The sequence below is a fragment of the Melospiza georgiana genome, chromosome 16 (assembly GCF_028018845.1).
Source record: "Melospiza georgiana isolate bMelGeo1 chromosome 16, bMelGeo1.pri, whole genome shotgun sequence".
In the NCBI taxonomy this organism is placed as follows: Eukaryota; Metazoa; Chordata; class Aves; order Passeriformes; family Passerellidae; genus Melospiza; species Melospiza georgiana.
The window spans coordinates 7507849-7530239 of NC_080445.1; the positions used below are offsets into that span (position 1 = coordinate 7507849).

Sequence of the window (22391 nt, forward strand, 5' to 3'; positions counted from 1 at the left end):
CTTATTCTTCCTTTGCTTTGAAATTCTGAAAAAACAGATGTGATGAGTTTTATAATGTTAAAAATTGCTTAAGGAAAGGGATTTGAGATAATAATTTCCTCTCTGATACACTGGTATCTTAAGCAATAATAAACCAAATTGTATTAGTAGATTATTAATGGAAATTTTCATGATTGGAAAGTAATTGTGTTTTCCTGGCAGATTCTTTTTCCTGTCTAATGATGAGCTGCTTGAAATACTGTCTGAGACAAAGGATCCACTTCGAGTACAGCCACATTTGAAGAAGTGTTTTGAAGGAATTGCTAAACTGGAGTTCACAGAAGATCTGGAGATCATAGGCATGATCAGTTCTGAGAAAGAAGTGGTTCCTTTCATAGATAAAATCTATCCAGTGCGAGCAAATGTAAATGTTTTTTTTTAATTTTACTATATGAAATCAGATTCATACATAATACATTGCATAAAGTGCATGTTTTTGAGGGAATTAGGTTTAAACCATTTGGGATCACATCATGAAAGGAGTTCAGGAAATGAGAGTGCAGACTGGTATTCTAGGATAAAAAGGATTTCCTGCAAAAAGGAGTGAGACATACCAGTTTTGCAGTAAATTCCTCTGAAAGGTGGGGCATGTTGTGAGTTACAGACACTCTTTTCCTTTAATCCTGTAGGAATAAAGCATGCCCTGAGTTAAAATGAGCAGGCTTACCTGATGATGCAATCTGTGTTTTTTGTTTAAGCTTATATGAAACATATCCAGCTTATATGAAACCTATCTAGTTTCTTTACTGGGTTGTCTTTATATACCTGCATTGAGACTGTGTAAACTACAGTATCACCAGTCATATTTTGGATAATTTCAACCTTTACTTTTTTATATACAACACCCAGATCTGAAGAAAGCATGTTTAAGCCTAACACATTTCAAATAATTTGTCACTGAAGAAGAAGATAGCAGTCAGGAAATGTGTATTAACTCTTAAGTGTTCTTTCTTGAAGGGCATGGTAGAAAAATGGCTTCTGCAAGTAGAAGAAATGATGTTGGCCAGTGTCAGACAAGTTCTTCAAGAGGGCATAAAAGGATATAGCCAGGTAATTATTCCTAAACTATGGTATGAGTTAGATTTCACAAACAAATATACATGAATAGGTTGCTCAAATTCTTAACCAAGGAAACATGTTTGAAACTAAGTGGAAACCAGCTCTTCTTGTTCAATAGTGCCAATTTGAAGTTTTAGTCCTGAATTTCAGGAAGAAAAAGTATTAAAGCTTTAGATGCTGTTCTCATTTATTTACAGCATGAGACAAAAGACATTTGAGGAAAGTAATTTTTCTCAGTGCCATAATCTAATGTGTTTATATGAAATCTTGTGTCTGAAATTTTTCTTTTGGTTTAAGGTTCCTCGGAAAGAGTGGGTACTTCAGTGGCCTGGGCAGGCAGTTATTTGTGTTTCATCCATTTACTGGACAGAAGAAGTGTCTGAGGCTATAAGGAAAAAAGCTTTACAAGTAAGATTTTCTTCTAACTTTCTATTTCTAGGCACTGAACTCTGATTAATTAACCACTGATTTTTCTGGTTATTGCTTGACTCTTGTGGTGAGGAAGATGCAGCAGCCAAATTTTTTATTTCATGCAAGAAACTTTTCTTATGTGTTCATGGTGCCTCTGTCATTACAGCAGTTTTAACTATCACTTCACTGAGGCTTTACTCAAACACATGCTCAAGTAGTGGAAATAATTTCTATTTAATTCAATGGGCTTTTTTTTGATCCTACTTAAGCTGGGTGGATGAAGATTTATTTGGAGATTAAGTCTGTCAACAGAATGTTTGGGCTGCTTTTTAAATGTTGAAATAGAAAAATATTAATAAACTTTACATCCAATAGTGCATTTTAATAATGCCTTTTTGTTTCTGTATCCTTACTGAATATCTTAGCTTTAACTTGCCTGCATTGTTTAACACCAGATGAAGATTTTATCCAATATATCCAGACAGAACTAAAATGTTTGTTACTTTCAGAGAAAGTATCCTGAATAATCCATAGCTGAAAAAAAAAGGGAAGGAATCACAGAACAGTGAATCACAGAATTTAAGGGACCTCTGGACATCATGTAGACCAACACCAGTTTAAAGTAAACCATGTTGCTAATGGACTTGGTCCCATATGCCCATCCTTTCTTGTGTAGGGAAGCTAAACAAAGAATATCTGCTCCTATCCCTCTGTACAGTTTTGTCACTTCCATTAGGAAGAAAGATAAGCCTTCTGCTTATAAGCCTTCTTTCAGGCCATAAATATTTTTGAAGTGTTCATGTTAAAATAAAATGCCAGTATACCAAAGAGAATTTAAAATATTTGTATGGTGCCCAGACTACCATTCATATGTTTTGTTAGAGAGGCTGTCTCCAATGATTGCACCCACGGGGGCTTAGGAACTGCTGGCTCCAGCATCCCATTAATGGCTGTGCTTGTTTCTGTGGCAGGATTTCTTGGAGAAGAGCAATGTCCAGATCAAGGACATCGTTGAGCTGGTGAGAGGGAAGCTGTCCAGTGGAGCCCGGCTGACCCTGGGGGCTCTCATTGTCATTGATGTGCACGGTAATGAGCAGCTGCTGCTCCCCTGGGGCAGCTGGGGCAGTGCTGCTGTCAGCACCTGGGTGGACTGCTGGAGAGAAGCATCTAAAATGCTTTCTCTAAATTGAATCAGCCTTTACAGAGTTATTGCTCAGCTCTTTGGGAAATTCAGAGGGTCGTTCAGTACTGCACAAGGGTCTCGCATCTACTTAGAACAGACACTGGAATCTAGTTACAATTAAACTGATTCCCTATGCAAAACAATTACAAATTCCTCTCTAACATGAAAACCAGCCTCTAAATGTTGAATTACTCATACATAGCTCTAAGTAAATGCTACTTTACTTATAAGTTAAGTAAACTACCTCAGCAGAAGTGTCTAGATTTTTTAAAACAATCTGTGTCTTACTCTGCAGCTCGTGATGTGGTCTCAAAATTGGTTGAAGACAAAGTCACAGATCTGAATGACTTCCAGTGGATTTCTCAGCTGAGATACTACTGGACAGAGGAGGATGTGACAGTGAGAATGATCACAACAGAAATGAAATATGGTTATGAGTACCTGGGCAATTCACCACGTCTGGTTATAACCCCACTGACAGATCGATGTTACAGGTAAGGACATACTGTCTATGAATAATGCTTTCTTTTTCTGGATTGATCTGTGTTTACTTCCTTTTTCCTTGTTAATAATAGGAGGAACCTCAGAAGCTAACATTTTCTTGTAGATTTTGCCCTAATATGGTAAAAATATTTACAATGTATAGCCTGCTACACCAGTAGAGTAATAGATTCTACTGTATCCAAGAAGGTGCTTCTGAAAAGAGGTGGCAGCACATGGTATTGGAACTGCAAAGAATTCTACAGTAGCACTGGTCAATTAATTTATCTGAAGTAAGGCACACAGTTTGGATATGCCTGCCTGTAAGATAAATGAGGTAATTAAAAAGCCCTTCACAGATACTCGAATGCAGTTAGCTTCCTGTTCCTCCACTGGCTTGCAAGAGGATTTAATGGAAATACTTCAGACCTCAAGGTTAAAATATTCAAAGGCATTTCATATTTCACTTCTGGTGAACCCTCAAGACATGAGTCAAAGCCTTATGGTTTTGTAAAATAATCAGATCACTCCAGTATTAACAGGGATCTCATTTTAGTAGGATGTTCACTTGGAAAGCAATGTGATTCCCAGGTTTTTGTAACAAGCTTTATGCTTTCTCATCCATTTTTCTAACAAGCTTTATGCTTTGTAAAGATTGGCTGAATTTATAAAGCCAGCTTCAAGCTCTTGCCAGTTCAAGTGTCACTTGAGGGAAATGTGTGCTTTTGTAGACTCTACCATTTTGCTCATGGCACTGTTCATTTGCTTGTGTAATTGAGGGTATACAAGGAGGATGCATGTAATAAAAGCCTTGACATTCCTTTTAGGCCAAGTGGCCAAATATGACCTTTCACAATTAGGAATCACTTATGAGACAATACTAGGTTTTTAGGGCAAGCTGTGAAGTCAGTAGAGAAACAAGTGAATTGTTTTCAGGAGAGCCTGTATAGGAAAGTACATGTCAATCCATTCAGAAATAATCTGATGTTAAAGATTGCTATTTCTAATGCCTGTGTTTTTGATAATGTAGGACATTAATGGGTGCCTTGAAATTAAGTCTTGGTGGTGCTCCAGAAGGGCCTGCTGGGACTGGCAAAACAGAAACAACCAAAGATCTAGCAAAAGCTATAGCTAAGCAGGTACCAAAACTCCCTTTTTTGCTTTCTACTGTTTATGTTTGGGTATGTAGATATTAAAATGCCATTCTTAAGCAAGTGCTGCTTATTTTGTAGCTATTCATTTACAGTTGGACTCAAACATCTTAAAGGTCCTTCCCAGCCTAATGATTCTGGGATTCTGTTCTTCATTCATGGGAATATTGGTAACAAGCTCACATTTAGGACTGTGTCTATATGGCATCCTGTTTTCTTAATCCAAAATTAGCAAGAATAATCCCTTCCCATTTTAGATGCTAAGAATTTTATAGAGGTAATACTTTTGTGGTAATACTGAGAAATGCTCTGTGTGTTTTTGTTGCAGTGTGTTGTCTTTAACTGCTCTGATGGCCTCGATTACAAGGCAATGGGCAAGTTCTTTAAGGGGCTGGCACAAGCTGGGGCATGGTCCTGCTTTGATGAGTTCAATAGAATTGAGGTAATGTTTTAACTCAAATAAAATGAGAAAGCTTCAATTTAAGACATAAGAAGTTTTAGATTTAGACATGACAGCATTATTGCCAATTTTCTGCTTTTACTTGTGGTGAGGCCTCTTTGTTTTGATAATTAGTGACACAGAAATAGGCATTCTGCTGCCTGCTCTAGAAGCACATGCCCACCTGTGCTGTGTTGCAGTAGTGTTGTGTTCTGGGTCAATTTAGCTGGAAAAAATGTTCCTTTACAATTTTTTCTTTTGTATGTGTTACTCCTTTGTTGGGAAAGAAATTTCTTGTCTTCTCCTTGAGAAATCAAGCTACAGGTGTGGAGTTGCATTTGTCTATGTTCAGCACAGGATGGACAAATCCCAGTGGAGGAATTCCTGTAATAACCAGAGCTGAGTGTCACTAACTGAGTGACCTGATTATCAAGCTGTGTAAACTGACATATCTTATTCTCCCCTTGATCTTACTCTGGTCATTTTGGTTTTGTTTAATTTGGTCACTGATGACTTTGGATAAGTTTTATCATTACTTTGATGAAATTCCATTTAAGTACATACTAGTAAATGTAGAAATTTCATCAAATTCTATTTTGTATGTATTAGTATTAAGTCCTTAATTTTTCTGTTCTTCAGCTGCAGATTGTTTTCTAGTGAATTCAAGCATTAGCATTTCTTTTCCAATATTCTGTTATCTTGATACTTTCAAACAATCAGCAAGTCTTAGCTATTATTTACCCTCAGTTTTGGGCATTGAGTGAATCAGTTTTTCTGGAGAGCCTAAGCTGTGTCTGAGTTGAAGGGAAAGTGCTTTTAGAGGCCTCCAGAGGGAGTTCCTGTCCAACTAACTTAGATGACTACATTCAGGCACACGGTATTTCCCTGAGGAGGCTTTTAGAAGCCCTTGTTGATCAGTCTGTTAGTTGAGTAGAGAATAGTGGCACTAACTTTCAGAGGATCCCTTCCATAGACAGCTAATACAAAAATCAGGGCGATTTTTCCCTGGAAGAATGCAAATACAGCCATCAAAATATGTAAACAAAACTATTTTATATTGATTCTCCAAGTGTCTTATGTTTTCCAATCTGTTCTGTATTAGGTTGAAGTATTATCTGTAGTTGCCCAGCAGATACTTAGCATCCAGCAAGCTATAATCCGTAAACTCAAAAAATTCATCTTTGAAGGGACAGAGATCTCTCTTAACCCCACATGTGCTGTGTTTATTACCATGAATCCTGGCTATGCTGGACGGGCAGAGTTGCCTGATAATCTGAAGGTAATCTGAAATCCTGTTTTCTTGTAGAAATTAAACTGAATTTGTGACTTCTTGTCTATAATAATAAAAAAGTCATCAATTGGATTATAAACTGATGTCTAATGGTTGCTTAGCTTAAGGAAGAAAAATGCCATCACTCTGAATTTCCCCTCCCTTGCTACTTCTGCTGAGTATGACCCCATGTGCTCTGGAATATCCCTTGGCTCAGCTGTCCTGTCTGTGTCCCCTCAACTCCTTGGGCATCCCCCTTCTCCTGGCTGATGTGTGGGGTGAGGAGCACAAAAGGCATTTTCTCTGTGTGAGCTCTGCTCTGCCATAATTAAAACATCCCTGAATTATCAACACTGTTTCCAGCACAAATCCAAAACACAGCCTCAGGCCAGCTACTGTGAAACAATTTAACTCTACCCCAGCCAAAACCAGCACTGACAACCCATTCAAGTGTATCCTGCTGTGCTTTTCACCAAGCTTTAGTAAACAGCTAGGGTTGTACAAAATGCACAGAAGAAAGGTCTCAGACTAATTGTATTGGTACCAGTTTACAGCTTTAGCTGTGCCTTCCCTAACTGGAAATTCTCTGGGTTTACAATGGTTTGGTGATCCAAATCACAATTTAAATTTATTATAACTTTGTGAGTTGCTGAGACTCTATGGTCCTGATTCTTTTTCTGACATTGCCACAATTCTTTGAATGATCTTTTACAAAGCATTAACCACATCATGTTCTGGATTGTCTGTTATGACAGTGAGATGAATGTCACCTCCCTTTTCCTCTATTTAGTTCTTTAGAATTGACTCTTTCTAAGCTTTTGTTACTGCAGTGCTTAGCACAGACCTCTTGAACCTCTTGATAAGATCAGAATAGAATAGAACTCTAAAGCAATCTCAGATTTCAGATGATTCATGAATTCTTTGCATTCATGAATTTATGGAGAGATGCTATTCTTACTAAACAGGCACAATTTATTACAGTATTCCCCAGTCAAAAGTTGATATCTTACTTTTTTCCTTACAGGCGCTGTTCCGAACAGTTGCCATGATGGTCCCAGATTATGCCTTGATTGGGGAAATTTCACTTTATTCAATGGGATTTCTGGATTCTAAGAGGTAAGACATGCTGAATTTTCTACCTTAGTTGAGTCTGATATACCTCATTCCTCTCTAAGGCATGTGTGTTTGAGGCGTTTGAGGCATATATGGAAGGCTGTCCATATTTTGTTTCTCTAGAAAGGACTTTTTAATCTCCTGCTTTCTTGTCAATTCTCATTTTCCACTTCATTCTGCCAGATGTGCACTTATGCACAGAATCACTTGGAAAATGTATCAAAATATGATACAGAATTCCTAGATGATGCCCACATCCTGTACCATGGCATTTTTCCACAGTCTTGCTTTCCAGGTGCCTTGGGCCACCTTCTCAGCTGCTGTGTCTTAGAATCACTGCAGATACTTGGTGTATATAGGAAGGTGAATTATTTTCCTTGCATGGTGAGATACTTTCCCTCTACGTTATATTTTATTATCCACAGTCTTGCCCAGAAAATTGTTGCCACTTACCGTTTGTGCTCGGAGCAGTTGTCGTCCCAGCACCACTACGATTATGGGATGCGTGCGGTGAAATCTGTCCTGACAGCAGCAGGGAACCTAAAGCTGAAGTACCCAACTGAAAATGAAAGTGTGCTGTTGCTTCGGGCTCTGATGGATGTTAATTTGGCCAAGTTCTTGTCCCAGGATGTGCCATTGTTTCAGGTAAGGTATCAGGCCAGTGTGTTTTAGGTTTGATGATGATGAGATCTGTTATAAGAACTCAGAGAAACAGTCATTATCTTAATTTGGAACAGTTTGATCTAGATGATGCCACGTTATTTGTAGAGTTATATGTAGAGTTATTTCAGTCCACTGATCTGGAGGAACTCTCTAGTTCTGTTAGGATTATTTTAAAAAGCAAACTTTCAATGGTTCCTTAAAGTTATTCTATGAAATGTTTTAGATGATATATTGTTAAAAATCATCTTGGGCTGTTTCATTCACAGAAATCGTTCTTTGAAGTTTGTTTTCTGGCTTTGTGCTCCAAAATAGATGTGGATAATTAAGTTAAGGTCATTTAGAAATTTGAGTTCAGAATAAAAATGGTGATGTTTCTGTTTGCATTCTGCTTTCATAGCAAATTAATTAAGTTACAAAGCAGTAAATAGGACTAAAATCTAGGGTAGAAGCACAGCCAGAGTCACTGCTCTGAAGTTTTGGAACACTTTTAATCACTGAAATTCGTTCAACTACTTTCACATCATTTTGTGTAATCCTCATGGGGGCAAATTTTTAAAGCAATAGCAAGGTGTTCATGAAAACTGCAGACACAGGTCTCTGTTTCATGTGTGCAGAATGCTTCCATGGCTACAGTTTGCCTAGAAGTTAGTTCTGTCCAGCTGAGGACATCTGGTTTTAAGCCCCTGTCATCTGTATTAATATTGTTTTACTTAGGAATTTTCTCTTTGTGTAACCTGTGTTTAAATAGTGTTCAATTCTGTCTCTGCTTAACAGGGTATCATATCTGACCTGTTTCCTGGAGTGGTTCTTCCTACACCAGACTATGATGTATTTATCAAGGCACTAACTGAAAATATTGAAAAAATGAATCTTCAACCAGTGCCGTGGTTCATTGGAAAAATTATTCAGGTTTATTTTCACATACTTCTGGGGAAGAAAAGCATGAGAGCACACTCTTCATTCACTGTCTATGTCATGATGAATAGCTAATAGTTTCCTTACCAATTAATGGAATATTACAAATGGGGTATTTTTACAGAGTACAAATCATGGAATAAAAGCCTGCTTTGGTCATAGTGATTTTGTAATTCAGTCTGTGAAGGAGCTAATGTGTGCAGCCACATTGTAGGGCTTGTGCCTCAGGATAGAAAATTAAACTGAATCTGTGACTGACAGAGGCAGTGTAGCCTAGTGAACAGAATTCTGGACTGGGAGTCAGGCTCTGTTCTCAGTTCTGTACAGTCTCCTTGAGAAGTCTTGAAAGAGGGGACCTTGCTTATGCTTCCAGCCCTGTGTTCCCACTGCCTCCTATTTACTACTGCTGGGGACCTTTTAAACAATACTTAACCTTTTTTCTTGTGCAGCCTAGTGACAGGGTAATGGCAAGGGTAAAAATGTGTGGCCTAGTAAAAATGCCTTATGTTCACACTTGCCCTATGCTGCTTTCTAAACCATACTGTATCTTTCATTTAAACAGGGGTAGTGTTAACTGGTTAGGAAGTTAAAGTAGGAAAAATCAGCCTTAACATTATAAAAAAAATTCTGCTTAGGGGTTATTACAGGTCTGCTTGATGGTGGTTTTGCTTTGACTTGAGCTTTGACAGGATCTTGTGGGGTGACTAAAGAAGTTACCACTCTTGCAGTCCAAAATCAGCCTCTATGGGACTGACCATATGCCAGATGCTCAGAGCTGTAGTTTCAGTCCTTTTTTGCCAGATTCATTGGTAACCACTGATTTCAGTTCGGGGCTGTGATCTGCAGTGTCTGGTTAGTGCCCTCACACCCTGTACAGTGCTGTTGCAGTTGAGGGATGACATTTAGCAAGGGGAAAGGGAGGATGCCTGGGGAAAACAAATAGTTTCAGTGAGAATTGCGATAAAAGCATGACTGCCCTCTGATTTGGATTAAGGCTTTGGTCAGCCAGCAGAGTGCAGAGATCTAATTGTGCCACATCTGAATGCAGGAGGGAAACTTCTATTTTTATTCACATAACACTTCTTTTGTGCCATCTAAGGAGTGGCTCTCCTGTCCCTGGCAGGTGTACGAAATGATGCTGGTGCGCCATGGTTTCATGATTGTTGGAGATCCTATGAGTGGGAAAACCAGTTCATACAAAGTACTGGCTGGAGCCCTGGCTGATCTGTGTGCAGGTAACATTGTCCAGCCACAAGCTTCTCATTCAATGAAGTCAGTTCTATGACTGTTATTTTTGCTTTGCTGAGATATGCCCAGGTTGTTAATTGTCCTATACTCTTCTTTCTTGATTGCAAAATTTCTATTAATTGAACTATTTTTGTCTGGCATATTTGTCTGATAGTATTTTTCTCTATATCTACTGGAACAGTCAGCCATACTAATGTGTTTATGCTTTTCTTCATTTTCTTAGACATTTTACTTGTGCATAATACTCTTGAAAAAATTAGCTCTGATAGGATATTGTAAGTAGCTCCCATGAATATATGAAATCTATGCTGCTGTGCTTTTTCTTTTTATATGTGTTTTTTACAGCAGGCTTCTTGCTTGCCTTGTGTAAGTAAGGGAATTTCCTATTTACTTCTACCTAGATGCCACATATCTGGGTTTTTTGCTTTGAGCAGCTGGAGTAGGATCCTCAGGAATCATCCTGTTCAGCTATTGAATAAAACTAACCTATCAAATTCTCAAGCTCATGTATTTGCCTTTTTACACAGCAAACGCCATGGATGAGTTTGCTGTTGAGTACAAAGTTATTAATCCCAAAGCCATTACTATGGGGCAGTTGTATGGCAGTTTTGATCCTGTAAGTCATGAGTGGTCAGATGGAGTTCTTGCAAAGGCCTTCAGGGAACAAGCATCTTCTACCACAGAGGATCGCAAGTGGATTATTTTTGATGGCCCTGTGGATGCAGTTTGGATAGAGAACATGAACACTGTGCTGGATGATAATAAAAAGGTAGCCTAATTTTTGCCCCTGCCCTCATCCTTGAATAAACATGCTTAATTTTAGTAGTAGCAATATTGTTATTGCATTAGTCAAAGGAGGTGTGAAATTCAGGAAAGGCTGATGTGCCTAAAAGCACTGCTTTATTTCCCCAGTTGTGTGAGTGGGTTTAGATGGTATTAGATAATATTAATCTATTACTTCTTCCTAGAAGCCTTGTCTTCCTCTTTCTTTATTGAAATGAGGCTGATCATTGAGGCTTTTTTATTGACCCTTTTAGGAAACTGAAATACATGGACTCAGTTCTGTGACTGAAAACTGAACTTGCTTAAATTACCTCGAAAATAAGTGAATTTTAAAAAGCTGCAGGTCATAACTGCTTTTTCTTGCAGAATTATTTAAAGTTCGAGTTAGTTAATTGTTCTCTGTGTCTCTGCAAGCCTTACAGTAAGACATGGAAAAGTTGAGACAAGGTCATGAAATATCATGTATTGTAAGGATACAAATGAATGAATGAGAAGTGACACTAAGTGGAAAGTTCAGTGATTTTATGACAGACATTGCTTTCACTGTATGATCAGCACTAACATGACTAGACCATGTTTATGTGATGCTCTTCTTCCAGTTATGCTTAATGAGTGGTGAAATAATTCAGATGAGCTCAAAAATGAGTTTAATCTTTGAGCCAGCAGACTTGGAGCAGGCATCTCCAGCAACTGTCAGCAGGTAATGTGAGAGCACTCAAGGTTCAGCTGTCCCACCTTGCACATGCATTCCCTTACCACAGGTGTTTGTTCTTCCCAGGTGTGGTATGATCTATATGGACCCACAGCAGTTGGGTTGGAAGCCACTGAAGGATTCCTATTTGAAAACTCTGCCTCCAAACCTGGAGGAAGAACACCGACAGCTGGTGCGAGACTTCATTTTTTGCACAGGTCTAATTAGAAGATGAACTATAAGGTGACATTCACAGTTTGCCCACTTGAAGGCAGGCATGCAGAATCAAAACTTTGTTATTATTACCAATAACAGTTTAGTCTTCAAAGCCTTTTTCACCTCATTGCTTGTATGAAGGACAGCTCTTCGTGCTGTGTATTCTACTGTTTTCTGTGGATGCAAATAAAAATAGGTGTTGGTGAGAATCAGCTTTTAATGAAAATTTTAAATCCTTATTATTGGTCGTTCAAATCTAGTAAAATAGTTGGAATAATATTAGGAGTGGAGCTGTAAAAAATTTATTTATGTGATTTGAGAAGACCCGCTTTGAGTTTTTGCAGGAAATTAGAATCAAATTTCAAAGAAGTACCAAGACTAAAGAGCTCTTTATTCATAGTTTTCTTAGTTCATCAGAGTAAAGTAATTATTCCTTAAGCAACAGATAGCCTGACCCTTTAGTGCATCTCTCTGAGTACTAGTCCCTGGGAAAAGGTTAGGTCAAGATTTCTGTCCTGTTTTCCAGTTTGAGTTCACAGAGCAGATATCACCAGCCATGGTCAGTATTTACCCACATGCTGTGGCACTCCTACAGGCCCCAGTCAGCCCCAGCATGCTGGAATTTCTGCTGTGGCACAGTATCTGTGCTGGCTCCTCTGTATGGGGCCTCTCTTTAAGGGAGGATGAAACCCTTGCCTTTGTTTCTGTTGGAATAATTTTGTTGTTCCCTAAACAAAACAGAAGTCTCTCTAGGCTGAGCTTCTGCTCTGCTGTCTGGATTAGTAACTGGGTAACAGAATTCCTGCTGAAAACTTCTCTGTGTTGCAAGCATCTTGTTTTCACCATCAGACAGTGATGGTGTGATGTTGTGAACATTTCAGTACCACCTCACACGAGCCCTTTCCTGATCTCTCTGCCAACCTGGACAATTTCTGATGCCTTATGTTTGACTGAGGGTGAATTGAGGGACAGTGGGGAATGTGGCAAGTCCTGCATTGTCACACAGCTATTTCCTTTTCTCCTGGTAGGTTGATGACTTGTTTATGTGGCTAGTTGAGCCCTGTTTAGATTTTATTGACCATCATTGCAAATTCATGGTGAAGACGTCCTCTCTTCACCTGAGTAGCAGCTTGATGAAACTCTACTCTTCTCTCCTTGGTAAGTACCCTAAGCTGCCTGGTTTTTATTTCAATTTTTCTTTTTTTCCCCTCTCATGTCTCAGCACAAAATGCAGCCTATAAGATGCAAGGAAATACCAAACTGTATATGAACTGTTGGGTTCATATAACACAGTCAGTGATCTCACTAATCAGTATTATTAATAGTTCTTTGCATACAGAGCTTTCACATTTGGAAAGTTGTGTCATTACAAAACTAAACATGATCTTGCAAGTATGTTCTGTGTTTTGCTTGCTGTTTGCTGCCATCTGAAGAAAAGAGGGCTATTTTTCTTCTAATTTCAATTTTATTTGTAAACAGTATCTTACACAGACAATATCCTCCATTTGTAGATTGGCTTCATTCCACTGAAGACAGAGCTCTACTTTTGTCTCAGGATACTTTTGCAAAATTGCATTTTGCATTGGGATTTCTGGTTATTACTGGCTTTTAACTAAAATTCAAAATATCTGTTTTAGATGAAATTAAGGAACGTGATGAAGACGACAGTGAAACCATGTCCGCTCAACAGGTCACCTCATGGCTACAGGGCCTTTTCCTTTTTGCTTTGGTGTGGACAATTGGAGGGATCATCGACGGAGACAGCAGAAGAAAATTTGATTCATTTTATCGCAACTTGCTCAATGGAATGAACGAGCAAAACCCACGCCCTAAAAATGTGAAGATTAACAAAGGCAATATCTTCCCAGAAAAAGGTGCTTCTTCATAACTGTGCTTACCTGGCCTTTTATAAAGCAGTAAGAAAGCTTGGCACTTGGTGTGCCTGGCAGATGTTTAGTCTGCAGCAGAGCCACCATCTGCCAGGCCTTGGGCTGCACAGTTGGGTGCCCTTCCCTGGCTCTTTTAACCTGGAGTAGCATATGCCTCCAGTTATACTCAAACACTGTGGCTGAATCTGACCTAAAATAATTTGGTGATGATAATGGCACTTGGGGGCTGAGACTGGGGGGGTGGGGGTGTATCTTGTGTACTAGAAAACTTCCATTACATCACAGTTTTGGAAATCTCACACTGAAATCAGTGAAGTTTATTTTTATAATTTAATCAGTGGGTTTTCCTATGTTGTGCTTTTCAATTAACAGGGCTTGTTTTTGACTTCTATTTTAACAAGCGTGGCCATGGGCAGTGGGCCATGTGGACAGACTACATCACAAAGGAAGAGCAAGTTATCGCCCCAGGGGCTAAGGTGCACATTGCTATCTTTATTATGCAAAATAATTATTTGAATAAATAATTTAGAGGTATGAATAATTATATTAGGCTGTTTGATGATTGCTTTGCAACATTTCATTAGTCTCTGTGAGCTCCCTTTCATGCTTTTGTCTCAATTCTGGTAGCACTAACACTGGAAGTTCAGCACTGCAGGTGCACATGGAGCCCTGAGGTTTCCTGGTGGTTAAAATTTGGGTTCTGCTTTGTTCTCTGACAGCATTTGATATTGGGGAAACCATGGTGGGAAAAAGCCAAAGCCTGAATTTCCATTCCTTCATTTCTGTTTTCAGTGGTTGATCTCATGACATTGTACTATGAATTATTCAGAGAAAGCAAGCAAAGAGACTGGGATGTGGGGAACAGTACTGAGAGTCCTGGATCCCCTCCATTCCAAATAGGGGCACTCAGATTTTGATGGCAGCTGTGAACTGAATGGAAGGGAAGCACAGCAGAGATCTGCAGATCAAATTTCAAGATAACTTAAGCTTGTTCAACTTTTCATTCCACTGTAGTTGCCATTGTCTTGTCTATTAGATACACGAGAGATGCAAGATGGCATTTCATTCTGCTGCCAAAAATCTTTCCTTGATATCAAATCCACAGCTGCTAATTATAAGTAAAAAATGAGAAAGAGAAAAAAAATTTCCATACCAGTGTTCCTTTCCCTTTGCACAGTAGGGGAACAGAACTAGGCCATATTTAACTCTGTAGTTCTCCAGGCTTTATATAATGTCTGTGAACCATAATATAGGTAATACTGGTTGTGCTATTGACTGTATAAGCCCTGAACAAGAAAGTGGGGCAATGGTATTTACTAGAACATTGTTATAGCTTAGGTTTTCAGACAATAGAACTTTTTAAAACGCAGAACTTTTTAAAATACAACTTTTTATGTGCTACAGGTTTCCTGTAGTTGCTTGCAAATAGTCATGTTGATTAAGGTATTAGATGTTTGATTTTCATGTTTTATTTTACTTTCCTGTTTAACAGGTATCTGAGCTAATCATTCCAACAATGGAAACTGCCAGACAAATGTTTTTTCTTCAAACATATGTGGATCATAATGTCCCTTTGCTTTTTGTGGGTCCCACTGGCACTGGAAAAACAGCTATAACAAACAACTTTCTACTGAAACTACCAAAGGAAAAATACATCCCGAGTTTCATCAACTTCTCTGCAAGAACATCTGCTAACCAGACCCAGGATATTATTATGTCCAAGCTGGACAGAAGAAGAAAAGGATTGTTTGGACCTCCAACAGGGAAAGAAGCTATAATTTTTGTGGGTAAGAGATATTTATTTCATTTTTTAAAAATAATTCTTGTTCTGGTTTTAGGCAAAGGAAGTGGTTCACCAAGACTAGTAAATTTGGATTACCTTAGTGCTTTTTTCAGGCACCCAGAGAATCCTAGAATCTCCTGAACTGGAAGGGGCCCAGAGGGATCACCAAAGGATTAGCACTGCCCTTGCTGGGAGGTTTAACTGGTGGTTGTCTTCAGAATAGTTCTTAGAGTTGCAGTGGTACATGACATGACATAAAATCACCAGCCACAATTAGTTAAGCCATCACCCTAATTATGCCTGTGAGGTGTAATGGTATTTGATTTTGGTTAGTTCAATGGGCAGCAGGAATAACAACACACAGCCTTTTACAACCTCTAGTACAGTTACTTTTCCTTCTTAGAAAAAATTGAATTCCCAAACACTGAGGTTTTTTTATTCAATGTCTCTGTTCTCCATAGATGACCTAAACATGCCTGAAAAGGAGATATATGGAGCCCAGCCAGCTATTGAGCTTCTCAGGCAATGGATCGATCACGGGCACTGGTACGACAGGAAGGATTCATCCCACCTCAGCATCATAGATGTCCTGCTTGTCACAGCTATGGGTCCCCCTGGGGGAGGCAGGAATGACATTACAGGTAGGAAATACATTACTATGGCAGGTGGTTGTCTAGCAGACTGAAGTTAAAGGGTGGGTTCAGGTTTGCTGATGGCAAATTCAACATTTATCTACAACTGGTGGATCTACAGGTGCATTCACTGAGTGGGTTATTCCAAGTTCAGGTCTGTTATGTTCAAGTTCAAATCTGTACCTCTAACAGAGGGAGATTAATCACCATTAGAAACAATTTTTAGAGTTGATTAAGCTCTGAATGACAGAAGTTATTCTAAAATTAGCGATGGAGATTTTTTCTGGTTTCTGTAATTTGGAAAAGGGAGGGAATACATCTGCTTGCCATGTCTCTGGAAAGTCTCTTCTGAAGTTGTATCTCCTGATGTTAAGGTAGGCTGCCTGCATTTATTTACAGGAATGTTACCTGCAAGTCCATGATTCCTGTCACAGCATCATAAGGGAGGTTATATTTTCTAATGAAAAAATTATGTAAATAAATGCCCTAATGTACCTGCAGTTTCATTATTATAGGCTATATACAGCTGCATTGTTATAGGGCACTTCATGCTACTTTGCTTCTTATAAACAGTGTGATACAGGTATAACTGTGTGTGTTCTTAGAGGCTTTATGAAAATAAGTCTTCTGATACAGCTAAATTTCTAAAATCTACTCATGTAGAATGATTGTTTTTAGGTGAAAGCCAATAACAAGATGCTTGACTTTGTAAAAGTTTTACTGTGTCATCATAATCAAAAGGCTCATGTGAGCTGAAATTTTAAATTGAGTAATAGCCTTGTAATGATGATTCATGTTCTACATATTCAAAACAGTTGTTTTAAGTTAAATACTTATAGAAAATGTAGTCCAGTTTATATTTCTTTTGCTTCACTGCTAGGGCAGAAATTTGCCAGAAACAAAATCATGAAGCTGGTGCCAGATTCAAATGTTTTTTAATGACAGGCAATCCTAGAAGAAGAAAGCTGAAAAGTGGAAAAATATTCCACCATTTAAATCTCTCTGCATCCTTCTGTGTGTGTTCCAGGACGCTTCACACGGCACTTGAATATTGTCTCTATCTCTGCTTTCAATGATGATATTTTAACCAGGATTTTTACTGCAGTTACTGACTGGCACTTCAGCAATGGCTTTGATGCTTCATTTCTAAGGTAATGGGATCAATTTACTGTAGCACTTTTGTCTTTTCCCTGTGATTTATCTGCAGAAGTTAAATTTGTACTTCTTTTCCTTCTTAAGGCTGGGTAAGATGATGGTCCAAGCGACGTCAGTGCTGTATAAATTGGCAGTTGATAATTTTCTCCCAACTCCTTCAAAATCCCACTATGTCTTTAATCTACGGGATTTTTCCAGGGTTATTAAAGGAGTTCTGCTCTGTCCACACACTCATTTGCAAGTAAGTTGTAATTTTATTATGTTGATGTAGGAGAGAGCAGTGAAAAAAGTTAATTATTTTTATAATACATGAACTATGATTTCAATAGATTTGCAAGGTTTAAGATCAGAGCAGTCCCTGAATTCCTTGTTATGTATTTTCTGTCTGTCTCTGAGGGAGAGAGCTGTCATTTTGTTAATACTATTTGATTTGATCCAGTAGAGAAAAAGTGCTTTGACATGAAAGTACCGGTTTATGTTGGCAGGAAGGACAGGATGGTAACTAGGTGAGGAATCCAGGTAAGTTAGCAGATGCTGGGCCATGTGCTGAATAGCTTGGGACTGAAAGATTCCCACTGAGTTTAGTACAAGGTATAGCAGGGTCCAGATGGACATTTCTAACCTTTTCTCTTTGAACAAATCCTGCCTGAGCTATATTTACCCATTCTTTTGTATTTTCATTTTCAGGATGGAGATAAACTGATCAGACTATGGGTTCATGAGGTCTACAGAGTTTTCTATGATCGCTTGGTTGATGATGATGACAAGAATGTTTTCTTTCAGATGGTACAAGAGACAACATTAAATAGCTTCAAGCAGAACATTAATAAGGTATTTTTGTGTAATGTGCTGGGACCAAGATGATACTGATGCATTTTCAGAAATACTTAAGCTTATTTAATTGAGATTAAATCAGTATTGGAGGCATTTTGCAGTATTTTGATCAGTGAATTTAAAAAGTTTGGACAATCTTCTATTCAGCATTGATTATTCATATCAGAACGATTCATAACTTCTGAGGGATTCTGAGTTAGTAGAGAGGACCACCTGGAGTGGAATAAATGTCTTGCACAGCATTTATCTGTGCTTTTACCCAAGATAATTCCTTGGATGATCCAATGGGTGTAGTAGGTCCCTTTCTGAGAAGTCTTTTTAGAACTATGTTATATTTGACAGCAGGATCTCTCTGTGAGGTATGCATATATGGAAACCTGCATGTCAGCCTACAGTATTATTTTCCAGACCAAGGTTGTAACTAGAACATGAAAAGCAGTGCTTTCTGCAATATTAATGCTATGTAGATAAGGATTATTATGACTTTAAGGAAAATAATTCTCTAATAGCTAGAATTATCTGTTGATTCTTGCCTTTTTGCTAGGTACTGGGTCATCTCTCACCTACTGGAAAAGTCACTGATGATAATATTCGTGCCCTGTTCTTTGGAGACTATTTAAAGCCAAGCACTTCTGTCAGAATTTATGATGAAATCACAGACCTAAAGCAGCTGACAAGCGTGATGGAATACTACCTTGAGGAGTACAACAATATCAGCAAGGCCCCCATGTCCCTGGTCATGTTCCAGTTTGCCATTGAGCACATCTCCAGGATATGCAGGGTACTGAAACAGGATAATGGACACCTGCTGCTGGTGGGCGTTGGCGGGAGCGGCCGGCAGAGCGCCACCAAGCTCGCCACCTTCATGCACTCCTTTGAGCTCTTCCAGATCGAAATCACCAAGTCCTATGGCATCAGTGAATGGAAAGATGATATTAAACAAGTCATGCTGAAAGCAGGTGTTGGTAACAGCAATCTGTCCTTTTTGTTCTGCGATAATCAAATAAAGGATGAATCGTTCGTGGAAGATATCAACATGCTTTTAAATACTGGGGACGTGCCTAATATCTTTCCAGCGGATGAGAAAGCTGAAATTGTTGAGAAAATGCAAGCTGCAGCAAGGATGGAGAACAGGAAGATTGAAGCCACGCCCCTTGCTATGTACAACTTCTTTATTGAAAGGGTGAAGAAAAATTTGCATATTGTCTTAGGTCTGTATACAATGTGTTGTTTCTTAGAATGTTTTTTTTTTAGGTTTATTTTTTTTTCTGCTTCCTAGCTGCTAAGAAACTTAGGTAATGATCGTGTTTTTATTTTTGCAGCCATGAGTCCTATTGGAGATGCATTTCGGAATCGATTACGGATGTTCCCTTCACTGATAAACTGCTGCACCATTGATTGGTTCCAAACCTGGCCTACAGATGCTTTGGAAATGGTTGCTAACAAGTTTTTAGAGGATATTGAGCTCAAAGATGACGTTAGAAAAGAGTATGAGTTTATTTCTCAAGAGACATGTGAAGCAAAAGTTTGTTCCCCTGTCCCTTGTGCCCCCAGTGTATTTGATCTGTCCTTATAAATGGACAAAGCTAAGCCAACTCTGGGATTTCAGTGCAAGTCAAAGATACTGAGACATATGTATCTGATATTTCTCAAAACCACACCAGTCTTAGAGAAGAGTCCATAATATTTCTAATAATGGGGAAAATACATTTCTGCCTTCCCTAACACTAATATGACTTCATAAGCTTAGAGTAATTTTTTGAGAGTTGACCTAAAGACAGACTGTATTTCAAAGTAATGTGGAAAATTTTTCCCTAGGGTTGTGTCAGTGTGCAAATATTTCCAAGAAAGTGTGAGAGACCTCTCTGTTGGCTACTACGCGACGCTGCGCAGACACAACTACGTGACACCAACTTCCTACGTGGAGCTGATTCTCACCTTCAAGGCCCTGCTGAACAGAAAAAGGGAGGAAGTTGACATGATGAGGACTCGTTATCTTGTGGGACTTGAAAAGCTCGACTTTGCAGCTTCACAAGTAAGTTTCAGATGAAGATGCTGAATATGTGCCATAGGCATACTTCAGTGTGGGGTCTGTATGGTTGAAACTTACAAAAAGAAAATTTATTAATTTGTTCTTCACTATATTCATGATGCTATTGATAGCTTTCTGTAGAAAGCCTGCAGGAAAAGTTTTCTGCTTAGTAAGCTGAAGAAACTGTGATCTTGGATTATAGCTCTTAATAGAAAATAAAATTAAAATTAAGGTACTCATTAAATGTTGAAGGAATAAATGTTATAAATTTAATTATGTTCTCAAAACCTTATATGGAGAATCCACCTCAGCTTTCTTGTACCTATTACCCTTTCCAAAATAGGGGAGAAATTGAAAAACATGGTAAGACAATATTAAGCATTAATTTCTGAGTAGATTCCAAGTAGGAAATTGATCAGGTTCCAGATAAATAATTCCTTTTTCAACCCATGGGATCCAAGGATTGATCTTTCCAAGATACAAACTAAAGGGGCTGCCAGATACTTGCTGGATGAAGAAGATCCAGTTTGCAGCTGCTGCTGTCACAAATTCTGTGTTCCATTCCAGGTTTCTTTAGGATTTTGTTTCCCACCTTGCACTAAAGCATTATTTAAACTTTCATTATCTGAAAGTGACTGTGAGGGAAAAATAGAATTAATCAATATAATGTTCATCATCGACATTAATGAATCTTAAAAAAGCAAGTGTATTGTATAGATGATGATAAATATACCTTTTAAAATCTAAACAGTTAAATGAAACAGCTCTTAGCAAAAATAAACTAGAGAACTAATTCTTTAAATCAAATATCCTTTTTTAGATTGTATTACTATAGGGGTTTCCAATCTTTCTTCCTAAGACATCAAGATATGAAATGCATGCAATGCTTGAACAGATTTCCTCTTGATTTCCTGTTGTATTCATCAGGTTGCAGACATGCAGAAAGAACTGACTGACCTTCAGCCTGAACTGATTAAAACATCTGCAGAAACAGATAAAATGATGGTCAAGATTGAAAAGGAAACAGTTGAAGTAGATGCAAAAAAGGCAATAGTGTCAGCAGATGAAAAAGAGGCCAATGATGCAGCTGCTGTTGCCCAGGGTATTAAGGTAGAGCACAAGGGCTTGAGCCTGGAGCAGGATGGGTTCCAAGTAAATGGGAGCTGTGATGATGTGTTGATGGGGTGAGCCGAGCTCTTAGACTAACAAAATTGCAGATGATGAATGACACTCCTAATAGAAACACAGTAAATTCAGGCTGTTTGGAGTCTGACTGCATCTCACAGTCCTGCATAGCTTCCCTTTCTAGTTCACATTCCAAAAGCTCTATAGCTCTTATTTCTCTACTAATATAGTCTCATTTTCAGCAGATTGAATAATGAGTTTAACTATTTCCAGACCCAAAGACAGTTAATTTACAGTTAGCTGAGTTAATTTGGCAAATGCTGCATGTAGTCCTATAAGGAATAACTTTAGAGGTAATGCCACAGCCAGATGTCTGTAACACAGAATTTCCTGTGGGAAGTCTCAAGATTCCTCAGTATTTTTTCTGTAGTTAGTTGGAAATGTCAGTGATATTTAAAATGGATAATTGCTGAGATCAGAATATATGATAAAGAATTTAAGCTACACAGTATCCATTTTTCACCTGATCAGCAGTGTGAGATTTAAATAAGAACAACGGTATCTAATATTTATTTTCATTCTCATTGCTAAACCAGAGAGACTTTGATCTTGAAAGCTTGTCTTTTCTTGAAAAGACTTTTTCAACTATCGGTTCTGTTTATGGAAGTTACTAGTTTATCTACAAACCTTCCCTCTTTAAACTGTGCAGTCAAATTGTGCAAGTAGTTTTCTCTCCTAGAAACACAATGTTGTGAAGAGTCTGGTTAATGGGTATTGAAGAAGAGAGAAGGTTCTGTGAGGCTGTGCTGTAGTGGGGTGATCAGGCTGCAGGCCTGGTACTGGGTGAAGGTTTTTACAGCTTTTTGTCCAATGTTTTCACAGGACGAATGTGAAGCAGACCTTGCAGAGGCTATGCCAGCTCTGGAGGCAGCAGAGGCAGCTCTAAACACCCTGAATCCTTCTGATATCACTCTTGTGAAATCCATGACGAATCCACCTGGTCCTGTCAAGCTGGTCATGGAGAGCATCTGTGTCATGAGGGCAGTTAAGGCAGAGAGGAAACCCGACCCCAGTGGCAGCGGTAATGACACAGCTTTTGTTATTCCTGCCCAGGAATGGGTGGGTGCTGCTGTGGTGTGCTGGTGAGGTTCTTGTGGCATGAACGCAGCTGTGTGCACTGGAGGTGCATTTTGCTGGCAGTGACAAGTACACTGAGTAGTGAAGAGCTGCTTTTGCCGTGCTAACATACTGCCCTTGCCTGACGCTGTTGTACAAGCTTT

General features: G+C 38.7%; 1 protein-coding gene across 1 annotated transcript in view; it reads left to right on the forward strand.

Annotated features, from left to right (window-relative positions):
* DNAH3 (dynein axonemal heavy chain 3) overlaps positions 1–22391 on the forward strand; it is a 51814-nt gene that overhangs the window by 15909 nt on the left and 13514 nt on the right. Inside the window, exons 23-50 of the mRNA XM_058035785.1 lie at positions 202–403; positions 997–1089; positions 1396–1506; positions 2481–2595; positions 2988–3186; positions 4203–4311; positions 4652–4765; positions 5865–6041; positions 7057–7148; positions 7571–7790; positions 8583–8717; positions 9847–9958; positions 10499–10740; positions 11354–11454; positions 11533–11638; positions 12690–12819; positions 13299–13535; positions 13923–14026; positions 15043–15337; positions 15795–15974; positions 16993–17116; positions 17205–17361; positions 17808–17951; positions 18499–19165; positions 19277–19442; positions 19773–19989; positions 20914–21096; positions 21994–22192. Coding sequence (XP_057891768.1) covers positions 202–403; positions 997–1089; positions 1396–1506; positions 2481–2595; positions 2988–3186; positions 4203–4311; positions 4652–4765; positions 5865–6041; positions 7057–7148; positions 7571–7790; positions 8583–8717; positions 9847–9958; positions 10499–10740; positions 11354–11454; positions 11533–11638; positions 12690–12819; positions 13299–13535; positions 13923–14026; positions 15043–15337; positions 15795–15974; positions 16993–17116; positions 17205–17361; positions 17808–17951; positions 18499–19165; positions 19277–19442; positions 19773–19989; positions 20914–21096; positions 21994–22192 — 4931 coding nt within the window. The remainder of the gene's footprint in view (positions 1–201; positions 404–996; positions 1090–1395; positions 1507–2480; positions 2596–2987; positions 3187–4202; positions 4312–4651; positions 4766–5864; positions 6042–7056; positions 7149–7570; positions 7791–8582; positions 8718–9846; positions 9959–10498; positions 10741–11353; positions 11455–11532; positions 11639–12689; positions 12820–13298; positions 13536–13922; positions 14027–15042; positions 15338–15794; positions 15975–16992; positions 17117–17204; positions 17362–17807; positions 17952–18498; positions 19166–19276; positions 19443–19772; positions 19990–20913; positions 21097–21993; positions 22193–22391) is intronic.